Source organism: Emydura macquarii, unplaced genomic scaffold (genome assembly GCF_026122565.2).
Source record: "Emydura macquarii macquarii isolate MOO-44397 ecotype Brisbane River unplaced genomic scaffold, CSIRO-AGI_Emac_v2 contig_3517, whole genome shotgun sequence".
In the NCBI taxonomy this organism is placed as follows: domain Eukaryota; kingdom Metazoa; phylum Chordata; order Testudines; family Chelidae; genus Emydura; species Emydura macquarii.
The window spans coordinates 752,241-774,135 of NW_027133654.1; the positions used below are offsets into that span (position 1 = coordinate 752,241).

General features: G+C 39.3%; 1 protein-coding gene across 6 annotated transcripts in view; it reads left to right on the forward strand.

Annotated features, from left to right (window-relative positions):
* Nucleotides 1-21,895, forward strand: part of RGS7 (regulator of G protein signaling 7) — a 363,940-nt gene that overhangs the window by 225,551 nt on the left and 116,494 nt on the right. For all 6 annotated transcript variants that reach the window (XM_067535826.1, XM_067535825.1, XM_067535822.1 and 3 more), the window contains exon 4: nt 6,946-6,996. In XM_067535826.1, the coding sequence (XP_067391927.1) occupies nt 6,946-6,996 (51 nt within the window). The remainder of the gene's footprint in view (nt 1-6,945; nt 6,997-21,895) is intronic.

The following is a 21,895-nucleotide window of genomic DNA, read 5'->3' on the forward strand; positions in this document are numbered from 1 at the left end:
GTTTGTAAAATGCTTTGAAATCTTTGTTTAAGGTGCTATAGATAATACCTTGCAATATTATCTTAATTATGTCTCATAAGGTAGGTCAGGTAAAATAATCATCCTAAGCCTTTAACTTCCCTTGAACCAAACCTTTTTGAATTTCAAATGGGAGGCATTAATGCTTCTGGTTTGACTCAACCTTTACTCAGCTAACTGGATTGACTCAACTAATATTCTCTTCTGACTATAGGCGTGCGCAGCACATTTCATTAGGGTGTGCACCCAGGGAATTTTATTTTTTTATTTTTTTTAAAGGCGAACATTTATTAAATACTCAGTCATAAAGGACATTATTTTTATTCATCAAACAAACTAAAGAAGCTAAAACTTAACTAAACCAGTTTTTTTAAATTAACAACTAAACTTTACTTAAAAAAATAGAAACTTAAAAAATGAGACACAAAATACCAAATTTTTGCTGTAGTGATAACCAGGCATATACTAAGGTACAGTCAATTTTCATGTTCTTTATCTTTAACCAGATAATGAGCTAACCCAAATTGACCAAAACAGATTAAGGTTTCTTCATCTTCCTGTCCTAGAGAATGAGACGTCACTCACCAGGTGTTATGGACTTAAATTCCTCAATCACATCATTGTAATTAACTGACAAAGCCAATTCTTGTTCAATGTACAAAATCATGAGTGAGTCGAGGCGCTATTGGGACATTGTACTTCTTAGTTTGTTTTTTACATGTGCTAGTTTCGAAAAGGCTCTTTAACATGAACAGCTTGTAACAGGTAAGACTGCAAAGCATTGAATAGATTTGTAAAAGGCCTGGAACATGGAAGACCGATCCGATTCCTTTAGCCAATCAAGCCACTGTCTGGTGGTGTTCGTAGTGCTACCTTTAGGAACAGATCTGTCATAACCCCGAAGCAATCCGACTTCAGCTTCCAACTCATCCAAGGACACTTTAAATTTGTTGGCAATGATTCTCATATAGTCCCTGCCAATGTCTAAGCTCAGCAGTTTTCCCATTGCAGTCACAATTTTACAAGTCTCCTGTTCAAATCACTGGTCAATGCCGGTAATCATTGAATCTAGGAGTGGGTAAAATGAAGTTATTCTCTCCTGCTCCTCTTTTCTATCAAAGTGATGCTGGGACTCAAACGCATCATCAATACGAGTGGATGTTTTTCTCTTCTTAACTGGGGGAATTGATATATCATTCTCTACACACATTTTCACACTGTCATTGAAAATATTCTGGGCCATTTCTCATCGCAGCCGAAGAATTAAGCAAGCTTTTCACCCGTCATTTCAGTAAGTAAGTTGAGATCTGGAGCTTGAAGAGCCTTACTCACTTTTACCACTATCTGGAGAATAGGGTGCATCATGTGAAGGGCAAAGATGAACTTGAATTAATTTAGTTCATGGATAAGGCCCCTGGCTTTTATTTTAGCGTCAGCAAGGTGAGTTGTTTAGATAATCTCTTGTAAAGCTTGTAAAATGATGGAGTAGTTTTGTTTTACAGCAGCCACTGCTTCTGCTCTGCATGCCCATCTTGTGTTTGACAGTGACTTCAAAGTCTTCAACTGGGATCCTACTTCTTGTGAAATCTTCTCCATTATTGCATGCTGCACAGGACTCCCCTCCATGAAGGCATAAAGAGCCTGAATAACACCAAAAAAAATCAAAGACAGTTCTGTTTTGTTTACTTGAAGTGCATGCATCTACTAGGATGAGGTTCAAACAATGCACATAGCAGTGTACATAGAGTATTTCACTGTTTCTTTCTTTACATTTCATTTGAACTCCCACAGTACATCCAGACATAGTAGATGTGCCATCAATATAGACAGACACCACTGATGACCAGTCAATTTTAAGAATGCCAAGGTCATCATTTAACTGGTCAAAAATAGACTGAGCATCAACTGTTAATAGTCTCTGAACAGACACAAAATGTTCAACTGCACTATGTTTTTCATTGTCAAAATACTGCACCACAATGGACATCTATTCATGGTATCCACAGTCAGTAGTGTTGTCGGCAATTATTGACACCTTTTTTCCATTTAGTGAAGACACAATCTTTTGTTGCACAATGTTGTGCAAGGCCACAATTAAATCATTTTGGGTGTGATTACTTAGATAGGTAGCGTTTCAAGGAGATTGTTGCACATGCTTTGCCATTACGGGATCATATTTTTGGAGCATATTGACAAGATTTAGAAATAAACCTTTCTCAAAACTGTCAGCTTTTTCATTGTGATCCCTGAATGGTCTCCCACCTTTCACCAAACACAGAACAATGTCAATCCGTTGCTCCATTACACTTCGGTTATGGCACCATTCTTCTTCTTGTTTAGACAGATAAGCCTGCTTGCCCTCATTCAACAATACATCAATAAGTTTCCCTTCATTAAAACTTGACCACGAAGAACAGCTCAACACGTGAGGTTTTGACAGTTTGTGGTTTTTAAAACATTCGTTAGCCCTATGCCAATTTCTGAATCCCTTATCAATAAATGCTGGATCATTGTGACCTTTGTTTGCTGCATCATTAGAGGAGAAGAAACAGCAGTAAAAGCAAAATGCTGCATCTTTTGATGGGCTATATTCTAACCACCTATACTTTTCCCACCAATCAGACTGAAAACTTCTTGGTTTATTTCCTATTTTACTTCTAGGAAACATGCTCAATTTAGGTTGATAAGGATCTCTAGATAATCAAGACTGGTGTTCTAATCTATTTTTTGGAATATCACAGACTGGGTCATCAGATGGAATGTTTGATGGCTTTGAATAGGAACTACAGTGACCTGAACTAAGAGACAAAATATGTTTCTGTTGATCATTACTCACTTTATTGCACGCACTGGAACTGGTGGCGGTATTATCTTCATGTAAGTTCTTAACCGAGGAGTCCGAGGTATTTGCACTACTATCAGCACATTCATTATAATTCAGTTTGTCTGCTCCTTTTCTTTTCTTAGCAACAAATCGATCCATATTTTAAAATTAAAAGGGATTCATTAATTCATACGATTGAATTAAAACGTAAAGCCATGGGCTTGTTATGCTATTTCAGTAGAGCACACCCGACAAAGATTATAAACACTGTAGACACTGCGCTGGGCATGCCTGATGTGGCCGCTTATATAGGTCAAAGAATTTTCTAGAATAGTAGTCGGGGGGGGGGAGAAGGGGGCGGGGAGGACCAATGATAATGTGGCACCGCAGTAGTGGGGAAGCATGCTGCGAGCGAACGCGGGCTTTCCATACATTTCTACAACATTTCTATTATGCCGTTCGGCACTTATTGCATAATACAACAATCCATACTTTAAAACTAAAAGAGCGTATCATGCGATTAAATTAAAATGCAAAGCCACTTTTTTTTTGAGACATTAGGGCACACCCAGCACACCCCATATGCACTTCTGACTATCTCTAAATAGAGCCTTCCAAGAAGCAATAGACTGCTAATCAGTATCTCTTCTGCAGACTCTCACTATGAATAGCATGCTTTATATAGGCCACCAGCACTAATGATAAATCACAGTGATGGAGGATCCCTGGGATCCATTTACTGAAGCTGAAATACTAAAAAGCACATCTGCAGTGTTGCTGTTTAAACACCACAATTTACTTAGGAAAAAGAAGTACCTAGTATAAAAGAGGATCCTTTATCATATTGCTATTCAAAAAAGATAACACTTGGTAGTAGGTACAACTTTTCATGACTGTATGTCTGTCCAGGGAAAAATAGTTCTTGGTTTCAAGTGAGATTCAGCCTGTTACGTGATGGGTGGTGCTCTGTCCCCTTCCTTTATGCTGTGCTGGTGGATCACTGGTATCAAATAACTTTATGCTGGTTTTTGGCCTTAAAAATGATAAAGGGGACCCCCAGTGTGTGGAACATGTGAATATACTTCATATACTCATGCTTTGGGAAGTTTGCCAAGATCAAATCTCTGTACCTGTTAAGTATCATGAGTCCTGATTCTTCATTTTTCCCCAATGTAAATTCAATGTAACAATGAGATTAGTAAAATAGGTCTGGTTTGAAACCAAATGAAGCAGATGGAAAATCTGGGTCCTTGAATCCCAAACAGGACCATTTTCAGACATACCATACTGTGATTTTTCTTCTCTCAATCCATGTTTTAAAAAATAAAATAGCTCCTTATAAGCACCCACTTAGCCATTAATACAAAACACACAGTTATTCACATGCCTCTAAAGCCATTAGCCTGTCTGTTCTTTGTACAGAAAAGGAACAACAAAACAAACAATGGAAATAAGATCTCTTCGGAACCTTTACAGATCATCTTGAATCTCATAAAACAGTCACAATACCAGATATTTATTTCAGTTAAGGAATAAGTAGTGCATTGACTTTTAATAATTGAGTGTGACCTGATCTTAGCTAAAAACCTACTTGTATCTATTGGACCTGCAGTGGTTGATGTCACAGAGGTAAAAACATCTGCATTTGGTCTACACTAGCCTGACACTGTTGGTAGTACCTATGCAGTAAAACAGATAGCATTTTTTAAAGTGTAGCTGGGCCTCTAGAATTTCCAGAGACTTTTTCAACTAATCAAAAAGATAAATATATCTAAGCATACAGAACTGTCGTTTCCTTGCTGTTTTGGGTGTTTGACATAAATCAACAGTGATCAAATGTGCAGACAATATCAAAAGAGGATGTAAATATAGGTGTAGAGAAGTAAAATGCAAAGTAATAAGTCGATGCTGGAGAAGGAACTACAGGCAAGAAAGGGAGCTTTGATATTAATTGTCAAGTCTCCTATCCAGGGAGAGGAAATGAACAGCATTGACACACAATGTGAATGAGACCATGGAACTGTACGTCTCACATGAAAGAGAATTTAATTTCCTCTTGTCCGTTTAATACTATCCTGATATTGCTTTCCAATGTAATCAAACTCCATAGTAGTTGCTCAAAGGAAAGTGTGTAATCTGTATTGGGAGGTTGGTAGTCAAAGTGTGAGGTCCATCGGGGGGGCGGGAAGGGGGGATTTTGACCTTTTGAAGTGTTCCAAATCATGATAAAAGCTGAGAACTGCTGCAGTCTACTACCAATTAACATTAATAAATGCTTGGGAGACAAGCTTCTGGGGGGTTTGTGGGGCATAGGAATTTTTTTCTGCAGAGTTATTCTTGTATCTTTAGCCAGATTATGTGCATAGTGCCAGAAGGAACCTGTACTAACTCCTAGTATTTTTTTCTTACTGTCTTTTCCCCACTCAATATTACTTTGGTTTGTCTGACATTAGTGTAAATCTGGATTCTTACATCTGCCTCCTGCCCTTAAACCAAGATTTTAATGAATGGCGTTACTTCTGCTGTGAAGTGGGTAACTCCTTTCCAAAATGCTTGATAAGTACACAATAATTTATGATGTGTCTTTCCATTATCCTTTAGGTATCTCCACTTGTCTGAAATGATCACATGGTGCAACCTTCCTGGAATAGACAGGAAATGCACATAAAACTGTGGTGGCATTCTTTTAAAAGATTTTCTTCTTAAAATGGATTTTTGCTATTTAAAATGTTTTTGTTTGTCAATATTCTTTTTGTTATCCAGAGAATCACCCCTTCCCTTGTTTAAACTAAACAATTAAATATGTTTATAATGGGTCAAATCCCACTGGGTAGCTTACAGTTTGACAGACAAGCCTGGGAGTAGTTCAAGCAATGCTGTGTGTAGAAGGCTTTACCAAGCAGAGAGCACAGCAGGAGTGAAGGTGCAAAGCCAAGAGGAGATATAAGCATTAGAAGAGAGGACTTAAAGGAGTATAGGGAATGAGAAAGGGAGATATGAGCAGGAGGATATGAAAGCAAAGATATAGATTGCAATTATGTAGGACCTGGAAAATAAGGACTGGAACATAAATTTGGAAAAGGAAGCAATCAGAGGAATGGCAAGGTTGGAATAGTGGGAAAGGAAGAGGACATTAGCACCACCAGCCTGGAGAGGTGAAGGTTCCCTATGGCATGGTGAGAAATGATCAAGAATTGTGCTGCAAAGATTTAACAGTGCAAATAATAAGAAAAGGGTGGGATTGGGTGATATAAAAGAAGAAGAATTGACAGGATCTAGACCAACTGGACATAAGAAAAAATAGGTGAAGCGGGATTAGGAGGAAAGAAATTTATTTTTAAATATAGCTTGAGATATTGCTGGGACATTGGTCAGAATTTGAGATGCTGGTAGGATATAATGGCACCAACGATATATAACTCTGTGAGGGGAAGAGAGAGGGAGAGAGTTGGGAGTGTCAGAATAGAAGTGGTTAAAGATGGAGGACCAGAAGAGTTCCCCTACAGAGAAAATGGAGAGATTACCAGAGATTAAAGGAAGGGTTCCTGAGTGGAGCTGCTATTAGCACATTAAATCAAAGAGTTAGGTTTTCAGTAACATCTCCAAATAGAGATTTTGGAAATTGCTGAAACAAAGAATGCAGAGTTGAGCTGTTCCATCGATATGAGTATATACAATTACAATGTACGTTGCATTAACCCTTTTAAAGTCTTACTTGATAAAGTGTTGGGTTTTTTATTTTTGTTTTTGTTTTTTTTGCAGGTGAATACAAGAATTTAACACAATGTTTGCTTGTTTGTCTCTGAAAATTTACAATATTTTATTTTAAATGTAGGCTACTATCAGATAAGTAACATGCTTCTTGCGCTATGAAATTGTGCATCAGCATTCTTGATCTGGAAAAAAAAAGTTTGCATCATGTGTCTCTTTTGTTAAACTATGGGGTATTCTATAAAAATAAAATGGTCCAGTTGATTCTGGACAGACTCTATATTTGTTCCTTTTTAGACATTACATGCACATTTATACTATCAGGGAGCTGTGACTGAAGAATATAGAAAGGACAAACTTACTAAACTAAAAATTTTGTTTTTTTCTCCTAGGTTCAGACATTGTTCAGTGGTTAACGAAGAATTTAGCTATAGAAGACCCAGGTAAATTGTTTTTTCTCTATTAAAAAATTCTGCTTGGTGTTTCTGTTAAGTTCTAAGGTCTCGTTCTGTTCTTTGGCTCTGTAAGGATGCCGGCTGGTAACCAGACAGAATTTGATCCAGGGGTTTTCAAGGGTTCAATTTTACTAGTAAAGCAAACAGCTCCAATTCTGCAGACCTTCCTTAAGAATCAGGCCATTAGTTGGGATGAATATGTTATTAGCATAACTTCTGGAAAATCAGTTTAGCTTAATGGTAAAGAATAGGAATGACTATTGCTTTAACTTGTGGAAATACTAGTATAAATTCTGTTCCATGTGGACACATTCACCCAACATCATGTTAAATGGCATCTAGCCAGTTGTTAAATAGATGAGAGATTTTTATTTCATACTGAAGTTGTCAGTAGATTTAAAAAACTACATTAATTTGATGTTTATTCAGTCTTTTTTTATTCTGACACTCTTATCCAGTACAGTATTGTATTTTAAGTCTCCAGATGGTTTTATGGGCCTCTTAATTGGAAACATTAAACAGAAAGATACAATCCGTGCATCTCACTAAATACAGTGAGGAGGGATGATCCAATTTTTACAGTGTTAGGCTATGCCTACACTGCAGTGCTAATTCAAATTAGCTTAATTTGACTTTCAGAAACCAATTTATAGAAATCGCAGCAGACTGTCCACACTACGGTGTTTGTGCTGGTTTCTTGCGTCCACACTGGCCAGCCTTAATTTGAATTACAAAGCAGTGCAATCTGGGTAGCTATCCCACAGTGCAACTAGCCACGGTGGCTGTTTGGAAGAGTGTCTTCATCCCAGGATGCAATGCTGCTTCCCCTACCCTTCTCCCCCACCCCCAAGAAACAGGAAAAGGATTTCCGTGCTGTCTTTTTACTCCCCCCAATCACCATTGCTGCAGAGACATGGAGACAGCTGAACTCTGCACTGTAATTCTGATCATGACAAATACAACGTAGCTTATCATGGAGTACTTTAGAAACAGAGCAAGAAAACGAAGCAAGTACTACACTTATGCCACCATGGCTGCCCTGCTACAGGCAATCAAGCAGAACAATTCCCGGTTGCTGCAGGCTGTAACGTTTCATCTGCAGTCTGTGGAGCGCAGGTTCTGATGCAGGGAAACAAGCACAGACTGGTGGGATTGCATAATTATTCAACTGTGGTATGATGATCATTGGCTGCAAAACTTTAGGATGCAAAAGGCAACTTTCCTTGGACTGTGCTCGGAGCTGGCACCATCCCTGAAGCACGTGAACACTCGCTTGAGACAAGCCATGATGGTGAGAAGAGAGTCGCCATCGCTCTCTAGAAGCTGGCAATCCCCGACTGTTACCGCTCGGTTGGGGATCAATTTGGAGTTGGTAAATCTACAGTGGGAGCTGCCGTGATTCAAGTGTGCAGTGCCATCAATAGACTTCTGCTACGAAGGCTAGTGACTTTGGGAAGTGTGCAGGACATAGTGGAGCGGTTTGCCACGATGGGTTTCACATCCCCATCTTAGCACCTGCACACCTGGTGACCAAGTACATAAACCGCAAGGGGTACTTTTCCATGGTCCTGCAGGGGCTAGTGGATCACAGGGGTCATTTCATGAATATCAGTGTGGGGTGGTCTGGAAAGGTGCATGACGCTCGTATATTTTGTAACTCGGGGCTGTTCTCTAAGATGCAGGCGGGCACTTTCTTCCCTGACCAAAAAATTGACATCAGGGGTGTGGAAATGCCCATAGCGATCCTGGGGGATCCTGCTTACCCATTGCTCCCTTGGCTAATGAAGCCCTACACCGGCCACCTTGACAGTGACAAGGAGTGTTTTAATAAGAGGTTAAGCAGTTGCAGAATGGTTGTAGGATGTGCCTTTGGGCGTTAAAAAAGGTAGTTGGAGAAGTCTCCTCGCTAGGCTGGACATGAGTGAGAAGTTCCTCCCTTCTGTGATATCTGCTTGCTGTGTTCTTCATAATGTGTGTGAAGCCAAGGGGGAAGGTTCCCCCAGGGTTGGACTGTGGAGGCAGAAAGACTGGTCACCAATTATGAGCAGCCACTGCCAGCACTATGCTGAGAGCTAACCGCGCAGCACTTTGCATTAGGGAAGCTTTGAAAACCAGGTTCTGCAATGAGATGCAGGACTGATTTCTGTTCAAGTATGTAGTTTGCCTTTGATGTCCCGTCCCCCCCAGTCCCCATTTGATAGCTATGCCCGACAAATCCCTCTTGAACAAGATAATATTTAATTAAAAAATCATTTTTATTACTGCAACACTTTATTTTTTTACATTCAAGTCATAGTGGTGGTGGTGAGGGTTCATTCACTGTCTCCAGGGGTAGGGTGGTAGCTTGCTGGGGTGGAGGAGAGCACGGGCTGCATCCTGGACAATCTCCTCTGAGACCTTGTGGTGGCGGGGGATGTGGAGGGCGCATAGCCCTCGGTTCAGGAGCATTGTGGAGGGGATGCAGTGGGACTGTGTCCTGCCTCCGCTCATGAAGGTCCACAAGACGCCCGAGCATGTCTGACTGGTACCGCAGGAGTTTCAGCATCTCATGCGTAGTGCTGTGATCAGTCTCCTGCATTTGTCTATGAGTGTCCGTGACCCTGTCCATACTCTGGGACAAGGTCAGCCTCCATGCTCTTTGCTCTGTCTCTGCTGATGTTGAAGCGGTCATGAGCTCAGAAAACATGTCTTTTTTTTTTTTTTTTCCTTTTGCTAATCTGAGACTCTCTGCTGCATTTCTTAAGGGTCAGTCCAGTGCAGAGGTGTCTACAGAATGAAAGAAAAATAACAGGGGACACATAGTTAGCATAGGGGATAAAGTGATACAAATGTAAGTATTTCAAAAAGGGTTAATGAAACAAATGTAGCGACAAGTAGCATAGTGAATTAAGTGATCCAAATGTTACATTGTTTCATTGGCTACTTATTTAAATTGTATCTATCAAATTTTTTGAAGTAGACCATGAAAGAATGTATCTAGCAAATAATATCCTCTCTCAGCTTGTATTTCAAACCCCTACCAAGATCAGCTGTGGGTGGGTTGTTGTGAGGGGGAGGGGGAATCAAGGCTCGGATTTCAAACCTTTACAAAGAGCAAGCACTGATGGCTTCTTGTGGATGGTGAGGGGGAAATCAAGGCTTGGATTTCAAACCCTTACGGGGACCAACTGAAGACAGAGTGGTGGTGTGGGGGAACAATGCTTAAAACTCAGGAAGCCATGATGTTGGCTTCCTTGATTGCAGAGAAAAATCCTACCATGGAGGGATGAACAAGGCAGCCCTCCACTGAAAAGTTTTTCCAGCCAAGGGAGGGATAACAAATTACATACATTAAATTTCCTATGTTATAACAAGTGATGATAAATGTAGTGTTTCTCAACACATAAAATGAGTCCTGGGTTACCACCCAGTACAGGCAATGAAATGCCTAAGATCCTCCTCGTGCCCTCCCACACACACACACACACACAATGTACAAGGATAGAAATGCTAATAAGAAATAAAACTCACCAGATATGCCTTCCACAGGATCATTTGTGCTGTCCTGTGTGCTGGTGGACTGCTCTGGGGTCAAGAATAATTCCTGTGTTTCTGGGAGAACGGACACCCCGCTCTCATGCTCCTTGCTTTCCACAGTTTCCTCCTTCTCGTCCAGGGATTCCCCACAGCCCGATAAGGTCTAAGACCTCTGGTCCACTCCATGCTGGACCACATTTGGGCTTTGCAGTAGCCATGCTGAGAACAATGGGAAAGCTCTCTCCACACTGGCAGCAAGCACAGAAAATGAAGATTCAAATCTTCCCGGGGCTGCTTGTGGGGAGGGTACTTTAAAATGGGGGATTATGGGATACATTCCGGAGGCCAATTAATTCAAATTAAGTCCTATTGCATCTACACTGACACTAATTTGAATTAACAAATTCGAATTAGGCACTACGCCACTTGCAGAGGTGGTCTTATTAAATCGATTTTACAGGCAGCTTAATTCGAATTAACGGTGCACCAGTGTAGACGTGGGAGTAATTAATTCGAATTAAGGGACTTTAAATCGACCTAAGCCACCAGTGTAGACCAGACCTTAGATTGGAACTTGGTAGACCCAGGTTCAATTCCTTGATCTGTCTGACTTCAAGCAAGTCAGTTAGAGAACTGAGGCAAAGAGGGACTATCTGATATTTCCCTACTTCAACGGGATTTTGTGAGGACAAATACTAGTGCTGATTAGAAATTTTCTATGGGAATGTTTTTACAACAGAAAATTTGTCAGAAGCAAAACATTTAATGGACATTTTGACAAAATTGCATATTAGCAGTGGGGTAGGGGGTGAACAGACCGGTGAATCCTGAAAAGGCTGGCGGGGGCGGTTCAAACTTTTCAGAATGGAATGTTTCAATTTTTCCTTTTTGAAATGTTGTTTAGTTTCAATTTTTAAAATTTTGTATTATCTCATACAATGTTTAAAAAGTGAACGTCTGAATGAAACATTTTGATTTTATTGAAACCAAATGTTTTGATTGACTTGAAACAATTTCTTTTCCAGAAATTGGTTTCACAGGAAATTTTAAAATATTTTGGTTTTGTTCCATTTTTAGAATGGAAAAAAAAATCATAAAATTTCCCATGAAAAGGAAAATCTGGTTCCTCCCCAGCTCTAATAAGTATATTAAAGATTGTCAGACTCTCTGATACTATGATAATAGGGGTCATGTAAAGTACCTAAGATAGATGCTTGAAAGGAACTAATTGTGAATCTACCGGAACTGTCTCAACAAAGAGGATGGTTATTGATTGCTTCCAGATTAGCATAACTTTACCCACTCCAGCAAGCAACTAACACTGACAATACAAATAGTGCTCACAGGCCTGATTGTGTTGATTATGCTCAAAAGGAGAGCACTTGAGACATGACTTTAAGCTACTGGGGCTTTTGTTCCCCTTGCCTTGTTTGTCAGGTACAAAATGTTCACCAGCTTATTTTTATTATGATTTGAGTCTCTGTCTTACTTATTATTTAGCTGAGATGAGACTGTGACTTTTGAATTGTCAACCAATGATGATTTGTTACATTAGCAGTAACTGAGTTTCCCTTGAACTGCAGTAATGGGATCCATTGACAGTCAGTTGTCTCATCAGCGAAGAGAAGCTTACTAAGGATGAAAGATTAAACCAAATGTTAATATGTTTTGTTAATATACAAAAAAATAATATTAAAAACACAACACTGGAGTAACTGAATTTTGATAATGTCCTATGAGGTGTTTATGACCCATCAGGGTGCAGCTATCCCATGGGAGAACAGGGGATCTGAACCCCAAAGTATAAGCAGTTGAACCAATTGGGGAGTGGAAGATGGGAAGGATCAGCAAGGAAAGCTGCCTCTTGGATGTCAGAACATGTAGGAAAAAAGTGAGAAAGGCCAAAAGCCAGGTAGAGTTGGGCCTTGCAAAGGGAATTAAAACCAATAGTAAAAGGCTTTATAGCCATGTAAATAGGAAGAAAATGAAGGAAGAAGTTGGATTACTAAGTACTGAGGATAGGGCGGAGGTTAAGAATAATATAGCCTGGCCCAATAACTAAACAAATAATTTGCCTTAGTTTTTAATGAGGTTAATGAAGAGCTTAGGGATAATGTCAGGGTGGCTAGTGGGAATGGAGGTAGATATTACCACATTCGAGGTAGAAGCCAAACTCAAACTGCTTAATGGGACTAAATCAGGTGGCCCGGATAATCTCCATCCAAGAAAATTAAAGGAACTGGCACATGAAATTGCAAGTCCATTGGCAAGGATTTTTAACGAATCTGTAAATATAGGGGTTGTACCATATGACTAGAGAATTGCTAACATAATTCCTATTTTTAAGAAAGGGAAAAAACGTGATCCGGGTAATTACAGGTCTGTTAGTTTAACCTCAGTAGTATGCAAGGTGTCAGAAAAGTTTTTGAAAAAGGAAGTAGTTAAGGACATCAAGGTTAATGGTAATTGGGACAAAATGCAACATGGTTTTACAAAAGGTAGATTGTGCCAGACCAACCTGATCTCCTTCTTTGAGAAGATAACAGATTTCTTAGACAAAGGGAATGCAATGGATCTAATTTACCTAGATTTCACTAAGGCATTTGATACAGTTCCACATAGGGATTTATTAGTTAAATTAGATAAGAGGGGAATTAATATGAAAATTGAAGGGTGGATAAGGAACTGATTAAAGGGGAGACTACAACAGGTCATACTGAAAGGTAAACTGTCAGACTGGAGGGAGGTTACTAGTGGAATTCCTCAGGGATGGGTCTTGAGACCATTCTTGTTTAACCTTTTTATTACTGATGTTGGCACAAAAAGTAGGAGTGTGCTAATAAAGTTTGTGGGTGACACAAAGTTAGGAGGTATTGCTAATACAGGGAAAGACCGGGATATCATACAGGAAGATCGGGATGACCTTGTAAACTTGGTTAATAGAAATAGTATGAAATGTAAAAGTGGAAAGTGCAAGGTCATGCATTTAGGGGCTAATAACAAAATTTTGGGGGGATGATTCAGTTGGAAGTGATAGAGGAGGAGAAGGACCTGGGCATATTTATTGATCGCAGGATGACTATATGTCGCCAGTGTGATGTGGCCATAAAAAAAGCTAATGTGGTCTTAGGATGTATCAGGCGAGGTATTTCCAGTAGAGATAAGGATGTGTTATACAAGGCGTTGGTGAGACCTCATCTGGAATACTGTGTGCAGTTCTGGTCTCCCATATTTAAGAAAGATGAATTCAAATTGAAACAGGTGCAAAGAAGGGCTACTAGAATGATCTGAGGAATGGACAACCTGTCTTATGAGAGGAGACTCAAAGAGCTTGCCTTGTTTAGCCTAAGCAAAAGAAGGCTGAGGCAAGATAGGATTACTCTCTATAAATACATCAGAGGGCTAAATACCAGGAGGGAGAGGAGTTATTTAAGTTCAGCACCAGTGTGGATCTAAGAACTAATGGGTATAAACTGGCCATCAGGAAGCTTAGTTTTGAAATTATATGAAGGTTTCTAACCATCAGAGGAGTGAAGTTCTGGAACAATCTTCCAAGGTGAGCAGTGCGAGCAAAAGAGCTAGCTGGCTTCAAGACTGAGCTTGATAAGTTTATGGAGAGGATGGTATGAGGGGACAGCCTAATATGGTAATTGACTGATCTTTGACTACTGGTGGTAGATATGCCAATGGTCTGTGAAGGGATGTTAGATGGGGTGGGTTCTGAGTTATTACAGAGAATTCTTTCTGGGTATCTGGCTGGTGAGTCTTGCCCACATGCTCAGGATTTAGCTGATTGCCATATTTGGGGTCAGGAAGGAATTTCCCCCAGCACAGATTAACATAGGCCCTGTGGTTTTTTTGCCTTCCTCTGCAGCAGGGGACACGGGTCACTTGCTGGTGGATTCTCTGGTGGATTCTCTGTACCTTGAAGTCTCTAAACCATGATTTGAGGACTTTAATAACTCAGTCATAGGTTAGGGGTCTATTACAGGAGTGGGTGGGTCAGGTTTTGTGACCTGTGTTGTGCAGGAGGTCAGAGTAGATGTTCATAATGGTCCCTTCTGACCTTAAAGTCTATGAGTCTATTGTATACAATATTATCATACTATAAAAGTGTATTGAGTAGGGATGTAAACATTTGTTTAATTAAGAATCCATTTAAATGTTCTAAAAATAGAATGTTTAAACGGTTAAATGCATTGGTGGGGGGAGGCGTTCTGGGCTCGGCTCCTCGCTGCCAAGGTGCGATTCCTCCCCCCCCACTGGGCTCAGCTTCCCAGCTGCTCTCCTCCCCCCCACTCCCCAGGGTAAATGGTAATCAACTGTTTAAAATGTTTAAAAGAGCTGATTACCATTTAAACGTTTAGGCTTTTACATCCCTAATATTGAGTAAAGTATTGTATAAAGTTAGTAACATGCTGGTTAGGAATATCACTGCATGATGTATATATGGCTTGTGTACAAAGAGTTATGTATGTGTGCTGTAAATACGTTTCTAAAATGTGTTTGGGAGGTGGTGCATAAATCAAGCCTGCCATAGACAAAGGACTGGATTTATCTGTCTGACCGGCCTAAATACAGACAGATGGCTGTGAAAGTACATTTACATATCAGATAAACAAAGCCATCAAGCTAACACGCAGTGGAGGAAACCGTTTAGTGAACACATCAGGGGACAGAGTCAACACTCTCCGGAAGTCTTCCTGGCTCTTGAAGACAACTTCCTCTGTGAACACTGGATCCTCCGACCAGGAAGGGTTGGAGATGCTGTTAGCATGATGTGAGGAAGCTGGGCAATGACTTGCTTTGTTAGAATGATGTTTTAGGCACTAGAAAGTATGTTGGTTTTGTTTTGTCTGTAACCCTTTTCTAACTCCTTTATTCTTGCTTGGTATCACTTAAATCTGTGTTTTTTATTAATAAAGTTATTCTTAGTTTTACTATAAACCATATTAGTGCTGTTATACTGAAGTAAAGGGCGAGTCCTCAGCTAACCTGGGGCTGGGGTTTGCTCTGTCTCTTTGGAGGCAGTGAACTTAATTTCTGCGAGTGTTCAGAGAGAGGGACTGGACACTGCAGAGAGATGGCTCTGGGGAACTGGGGATCACTGATTGTTACCTCCAAGGCAAGGTTTAGACTGGCAGAGTCCTGGAGTTTGGTGGTGAGGAGAACAACTGGTGTTTCAGGGAGCTGACACAGTATAAGCCCCAGAAAAACTCTCCCTTGCTGAGGCATAGGAATAACAGAGTGGCTTACAGTTCTGGGTATCCTGAGGAGAATGTCACAATTGTACTGGATGGAAAAAACTAGTCCACAAAGTCAATGGACATTGTATTTACTGTGCTTCAGTAATAGGGACCTGGAGGACAGATCTCTCCAAAGACCAACCAGTCTAGAGCTGGCTAGGATAGTCTTTCACTGTTATCCAGTTTGAATGGAAGCTACATCCTTCACGCCTACACCTGCATTGAACAGTATCGTGCACATCTAATTGTGTGCATGGCTGCCTGGTTTGATCATGCACATTCACACTTCATTTCCCAGTGTTGGCATATAATGGTCCAAATTCTTCATGCTAGTATCAATGCAAACTCATTGGCATCACTAGTATAACTGACAAGAAAATTTAACCTATGACTGATTTACAAAGTTTTAAAAATATATCCCATTATGTCAAGGAACATTAAGGAACTAATTCTACATCCCTTACTCATGAGAATAATCCTGAAAGTGAGAACTGCTCATGTGAGCAAGAGTTGTAGGAATGGGCTCTGGCATTAAACAGGCAATGCTAGATCCAACTTGCCTCTCGTAAAAGAGAGAAGAAATATTAGGAAAGGAAGCTGCACAAGAATGTGTGAGAAAGCTACCTCTTCACATTTGTAGTAGTAAGATTTTTATTTTTTTTTTTTAAATAGGAAATATAACTGCACTACCATTTCATTGAGAATAAAGGACATACTGATTTATGGGTAGTGGCACATCATAATTGGGAATAAATAGGTAGCAGTATTTGTTTTCATTAGGCAAAGAAGTATGAAAGTGCTATGTGGAAACAGCAGTTTTGAAGGGAAAAAATAGAAGTGTAAATTGCTAGTAAAAATATCATCGCTTACCATTAGCTCACAAATGGGAAATAATTTACTGTAGAAGATTTGAAAGATCAATTTGCAGCCAAGCTCAGCTCCCTGATTGCTTCAGCTTAACATTTCCAATGAAGTTGTAAATCTCTGTCTAGAAAACACACTGGATAGATATAATGCATCGAATCGTGCTAATTTATAATGGATTTTCATGTCAGTGAAGTTTGTCCGATGTAGTAGCGCAGAACTTGTGTCAATATAGCATGATGGCTATTTTTTTTCCAGTATGTAGCCCTGTTTTTTTAATACGTGTTTGTATTTGACCCTCTTTTTTATTGAAAAATTTAAAGGGCCGGAAATTATCTAAATTATTTTTAAAGTGGAGGCTTGGTTCAGCCATAAAAATATGCCTGGCCTCTATATAAACTAAGGCAATGAATTAAATTTACAGATTTGCCCTTTGGCATTTGTTTGCAAAATTGACCATTAGAGGAGTGGTGACTCTGCAAGTGATGGTGCCAATTACTTTTAATGTGGAAAATCTACCCTCCTCTGCAATTTTCTTTTTTAACATGATAATTAGTGCTGTGAAAGTTACCAGATGGACCACGCTAGAGACTAAAGTCTTTTTAATCCTTTGAAAAGATACAGCAGAGAGGATGGGTAGATTTGTTGTGAGCTCAGATTTAAAGCTTGGTCTACACTACCAACTTGTGTCTTTATTACACATCATTCAGAGGTGTGAAGAGTCTACACCGCTGAATGATGTAGTTATACTGACCTAACCCCTGGTGTGGACAGTGCCATGTTAATGGAAAGGCTTCTGTCAACATAGCTACAGCCTTTCAGTGATGTGGAGTACCTAACACGGACAAGAGAAGCTCTCCTGTCAGCATAGATAGCACTGTAAGTGTGGACAAGCTCTGCGACTCCCAAGATGTGAGGTTTTTTCCTGGCTCTGCCACTGATTTCTTTGGTGACCTTGGGAAGTCACTTAACAGCTCAGTGCCTCAGTTATCCCAGTGCATAAAATGGTGATACTATTGTTGCACCTTTACTGAGTGGTAGCAGATTTGGGGATCTTGTCAGTTTCCCATTTTGTGCAGAAATTGGTAACGTAAAGTCAAATATTTTCTCAGTGTAATTTGTTTATTTACAAAATATACATGACATCTTTAATTCTTTCTATGGAAATTTTTATCCATCAATATGCATCAATGAACCATACATAATGTGCAAGCCATTAGTACCTTTACCGGACCAATATCTATATCATAGTGGGGGTTATGCCTTTTAATTAATCAGTGTTTCTAAAGCTAGATTCTAGAAATCCCTAAACTGAGGGCACTTCATGGTGAAAAGTAACTATGTCAGGGACAGTGGTATTGCAAAGAACTCCAGAGTGTACCACAACCCTTGTGCCCACAATGGCACTTGGCTATCTTTTGGGATCACTATTTGTGGTGCTACAGAAATTGTACCTAAGCTGCAATCTACCCTTGCCTTAACCTCCCCAGAGACTCAGTTTAGGTTGTTACAAAGTGAAGATTGTTTACTGACCATTTTACAGAAATAAAAAGTCATTAAATAATATAGATCTAAGAATATACACCTTACTGGAGCCATAAATTGTACAATTCCCAGGAATAGCTATTGTAATATTAGTCTTTTAAAAGTTATTCAATTAAATATTCATTGAAATATATTTCTGTCAGAATTTTTTAACTCCTCTTCCTTCAGTTCCTTTCCCTGGTATTTGATAGATGTAGCTAATTTGTAACTAGATATTCCTTGGCAGTCTTCTGAATTGTGTTCTCTGATCCAGTAGGATAAACAGGGAGAAGTCAGGAGTTGAACATCTGTTTACATTACTTCTCTTCTTTTCTTCAAAGTAAAATCTCTTTCACGAGCCTCCAGTGCAGTCAGGAATAAATCATATACCTTGGCGTGTTCAGATCCAGGATTTTGTCTAGGACCTCTTCCCTCTGTCTCTTCTATAAACAGTAAGGTCCCAATTCTGTAAACACTTACACATGTGCTTAACTTTAACTTAAGTACATGTGGAGTCCCGCTCAAGTAAATGGACCTACTTACATGTTTAAAGTTAAGCACATGTGTGTGTACGTGCAGGACTGAAGTGTAAATTTTTTGTACCGTCTCAAGCTGGGTAAATATTCTATATTTTGTTTTGTGAAATTGCTTTCTAGCAAATTTTGCCAAACAAAAATACATTCATTTTCTCCAGTCCATGAATATTACAGGTGAGCTTGACAATATCTTGTGAATGCTAGAATTTTTCCAAGGTTCAGTGATAACACTTGCTAAAAGTATTAGTTTTCTCCAGTTTATGGAAATGCAGTGAGAGAATTTGGTCAGACTTAAGTCATTTTCCCCCACACTTACTAATGCATCAGGGAAGGGGAGCTAAACAATATGGCACAAAGCTCTGGGCAGTTAGAAGGTGAATTGGGAGCTCTCGTTTCAGAATTTTTCACACAGGAAATTAACCTTTTATGGAGAAGGAAAAATAGTGAGTAGCAAAACGTCATTTGTAGTCCTTATGTTGATCAAATATGATTTAATAACTTGATATAAAACCACAATGAAAAATGTTCCACCTACCCATTTAACTGAATAAACCTAAATCAAGTAAACTGGCTGCTGATGAGCCATGAATCTCTCATTATGAAACCTGAAGTTACAGGAAACTAATCTGATTTCACGTATTCTTACCTGAATTGGGCCAAGTTTGTAGAAAGAGATGCTAAGGTTTGCAAATCATTAGAATTAATCTTGGACGGGTTTGAAGTGAAACCCCTCTCTACTGCTGGATGAGTTTGCTTTGTGCTTGTGACATCATGTAAAGTCTAAATGAAACACTGGGCGCGATCTCAGATGAACAGAAACTAGAAAGTAACGGTAAACCAAACTTCCAAGGTTTCTGAGAATGGAAACTTCCTAGTTATGCCGAACTGCCTCTCCTTAATACTGTTAGTGGTGGTGAAGTGCCACTTTATTATGGTATCTGAACAAAATAGGCTAAATTCTGTCTTTAAGTATGTGTAATATATGCCCATATATACTAGTTAATCATGCTATAGCCTTGACTAAGAGAAAGGGGTCTTTTGCCCAGACAATAGAGGTTTGTACTTTTAGAGTCAGAGGTCCCAGGTTTGATCCGAGCTGTGGATGACCCACTCAGAGGTGCAGGGTGTTATATGTGCACACGGGCTTCCCACTGGAATCAATGGGAGATGCATCAAAAGACAGAATTTGCCTCTGTGTGTTGTGTATGTTAATGTACATTAGTACTGGCAAACTAAAATGCATAACTGCACTTAACATTTCTTCCCATTATATCACTGCTGTTTTTAAAAAAATAATGTGTCTGGTATGTGACTGAAGATTCAGATTCCTTTCTTCAGGAATTCCTACTTTATTCCTAAAATTTTTCTATTTCATAAATTCTCATTTCATATGTATCAAATTCATCTCTATCCTTTTTTTTCTGATCACTCTAAGAATGCAGTGTGTGAATAGATTTTTTTTTTTTTTGCTATCATCAGGTTTATCATGAATGTGGTTTTTTTTCAAAAATAAAGGTAAATGTAGCAGAATATCCAAAGTACAAGGATCAGCCATTTTCTGAGGGCACTCACATGTAACACAATTTTAGACAGCAGCCATGTTTACTAACAGTAGTCTTGCTTCAACCAGCAAATCATGGACAAACTTCTGGCATGACATAATAAATTCTCCTGGCAGGACATTATAGCTACCCAAACTTAGTCATCTTGACCTATATCAACAAAATAGGTTTTGCTCTTGCTGTATGGCTGCCACTCCTTTGATTTCTCCCCTGAAATCCCAAAATTTCACCTTTAGTTAAAAACATAAACTAGCCAGAGTTGTATGTAAGTCATGCCTACATTACATTTTTAGGAGAATCTGAATCAGTTCCCAAAAATCCAGATAAGCATACAAAACATATAAAGATTCTATTTTTCTCTGTAACTGAGGTGTAGTCTATGCTAGAAAATTGTCAGCTTAATTTGTCATTCGGGTGTAAAAAATCCACATCCCTCAGCAGCATAGTTAAACTGACCTAACCCTCAGTATAGATAACACTATGTCGATGGAAGAATTCTTCTGTCGACTTAGCTACTGCCTCTTGGGAAGGTGGACTGCCTGCACCAATGAGAGGTGTTCTCCTATCAGCATAGGGAGTGTCTCCTCTGAAGCACTACAGTGGCGCAGCTGTAGCAATGCAGCTGTGAGGCAGTAGCATTTCAAGCGCGGACAAGTCCTCAGTAGTCATAGATTAAAAAAAAAAAAAGAAATGTACCTGATTTGGTTTTGTTTTTTCCAACAACTTCTCTGCTGCTGAAGGAGCAGATGCATCACTGTTTTTTATTTTATTTCATTTTTTTGGTTGGCCCTTTTTTCTTTTAAAATCCTGCTCTGCCGGTTGGTTTACTCTATCTTCTCTACAAGCCTCATGAATCAGCAGCTTTCTCGCTGTTGCTAGAGTTATTACTTAAGGCATCTGTGACCCTATGAGTCCCTCAGTGACAACTGACAAAGGGTTCATTGTCATAACAGCAACTCCTATCTGGCCTGATAAACTCACTACATCTAACACATTGCTTTCATAGTGTTTATCGATAAAGAATGTCATGTAAGGTATCAAATAAAAGATTATTTTCTACTGGTCATCATAAGCATTGTGAGATGTATGTATGGGTGTTATGCAAGAGATTGTTTGTATGTAATAAAATTTGTTTAAAGTATGTAACTAGGCAGAGTTAATAAACAAGATTTTCCCAGACTTTGGAATGTTCATTACCTGTCTGCCTAGATCTCTGATGTCAAATAAGCAGGACAAGCCAAAACAAAGGAAAGCCCCCAAAATAGGCTGATGGAGTTTGGGGGGAATATGAACTCAGCATGGGAGACCAGGCCACAGCAGGTTGTCTAATCTCTGATGCCAAAACTGTGAGTTTTAGGGAAATATAAGGTGAAGCAAAAAGACGTTATCTATTTACTGAGGAGACCCCCCTAACAGAATGTGGGGGAAATAATGAAAATCCATATCCTTATTTGAATGAAAATCAGCAAGTTCTACAGAAAAACTCTGAGGGTGAGCAAAGTACTTTAGCCTAGACATTGTAGCTTGCTAAACTTATGTTTGGTGCCTTAAAAGCATGTTATACTTTTGCTTCATTTATAACAAATTCTGTTTCTACTATCCTTACTCAGTATCACTTAAAACTCTGTTTATTAATTAA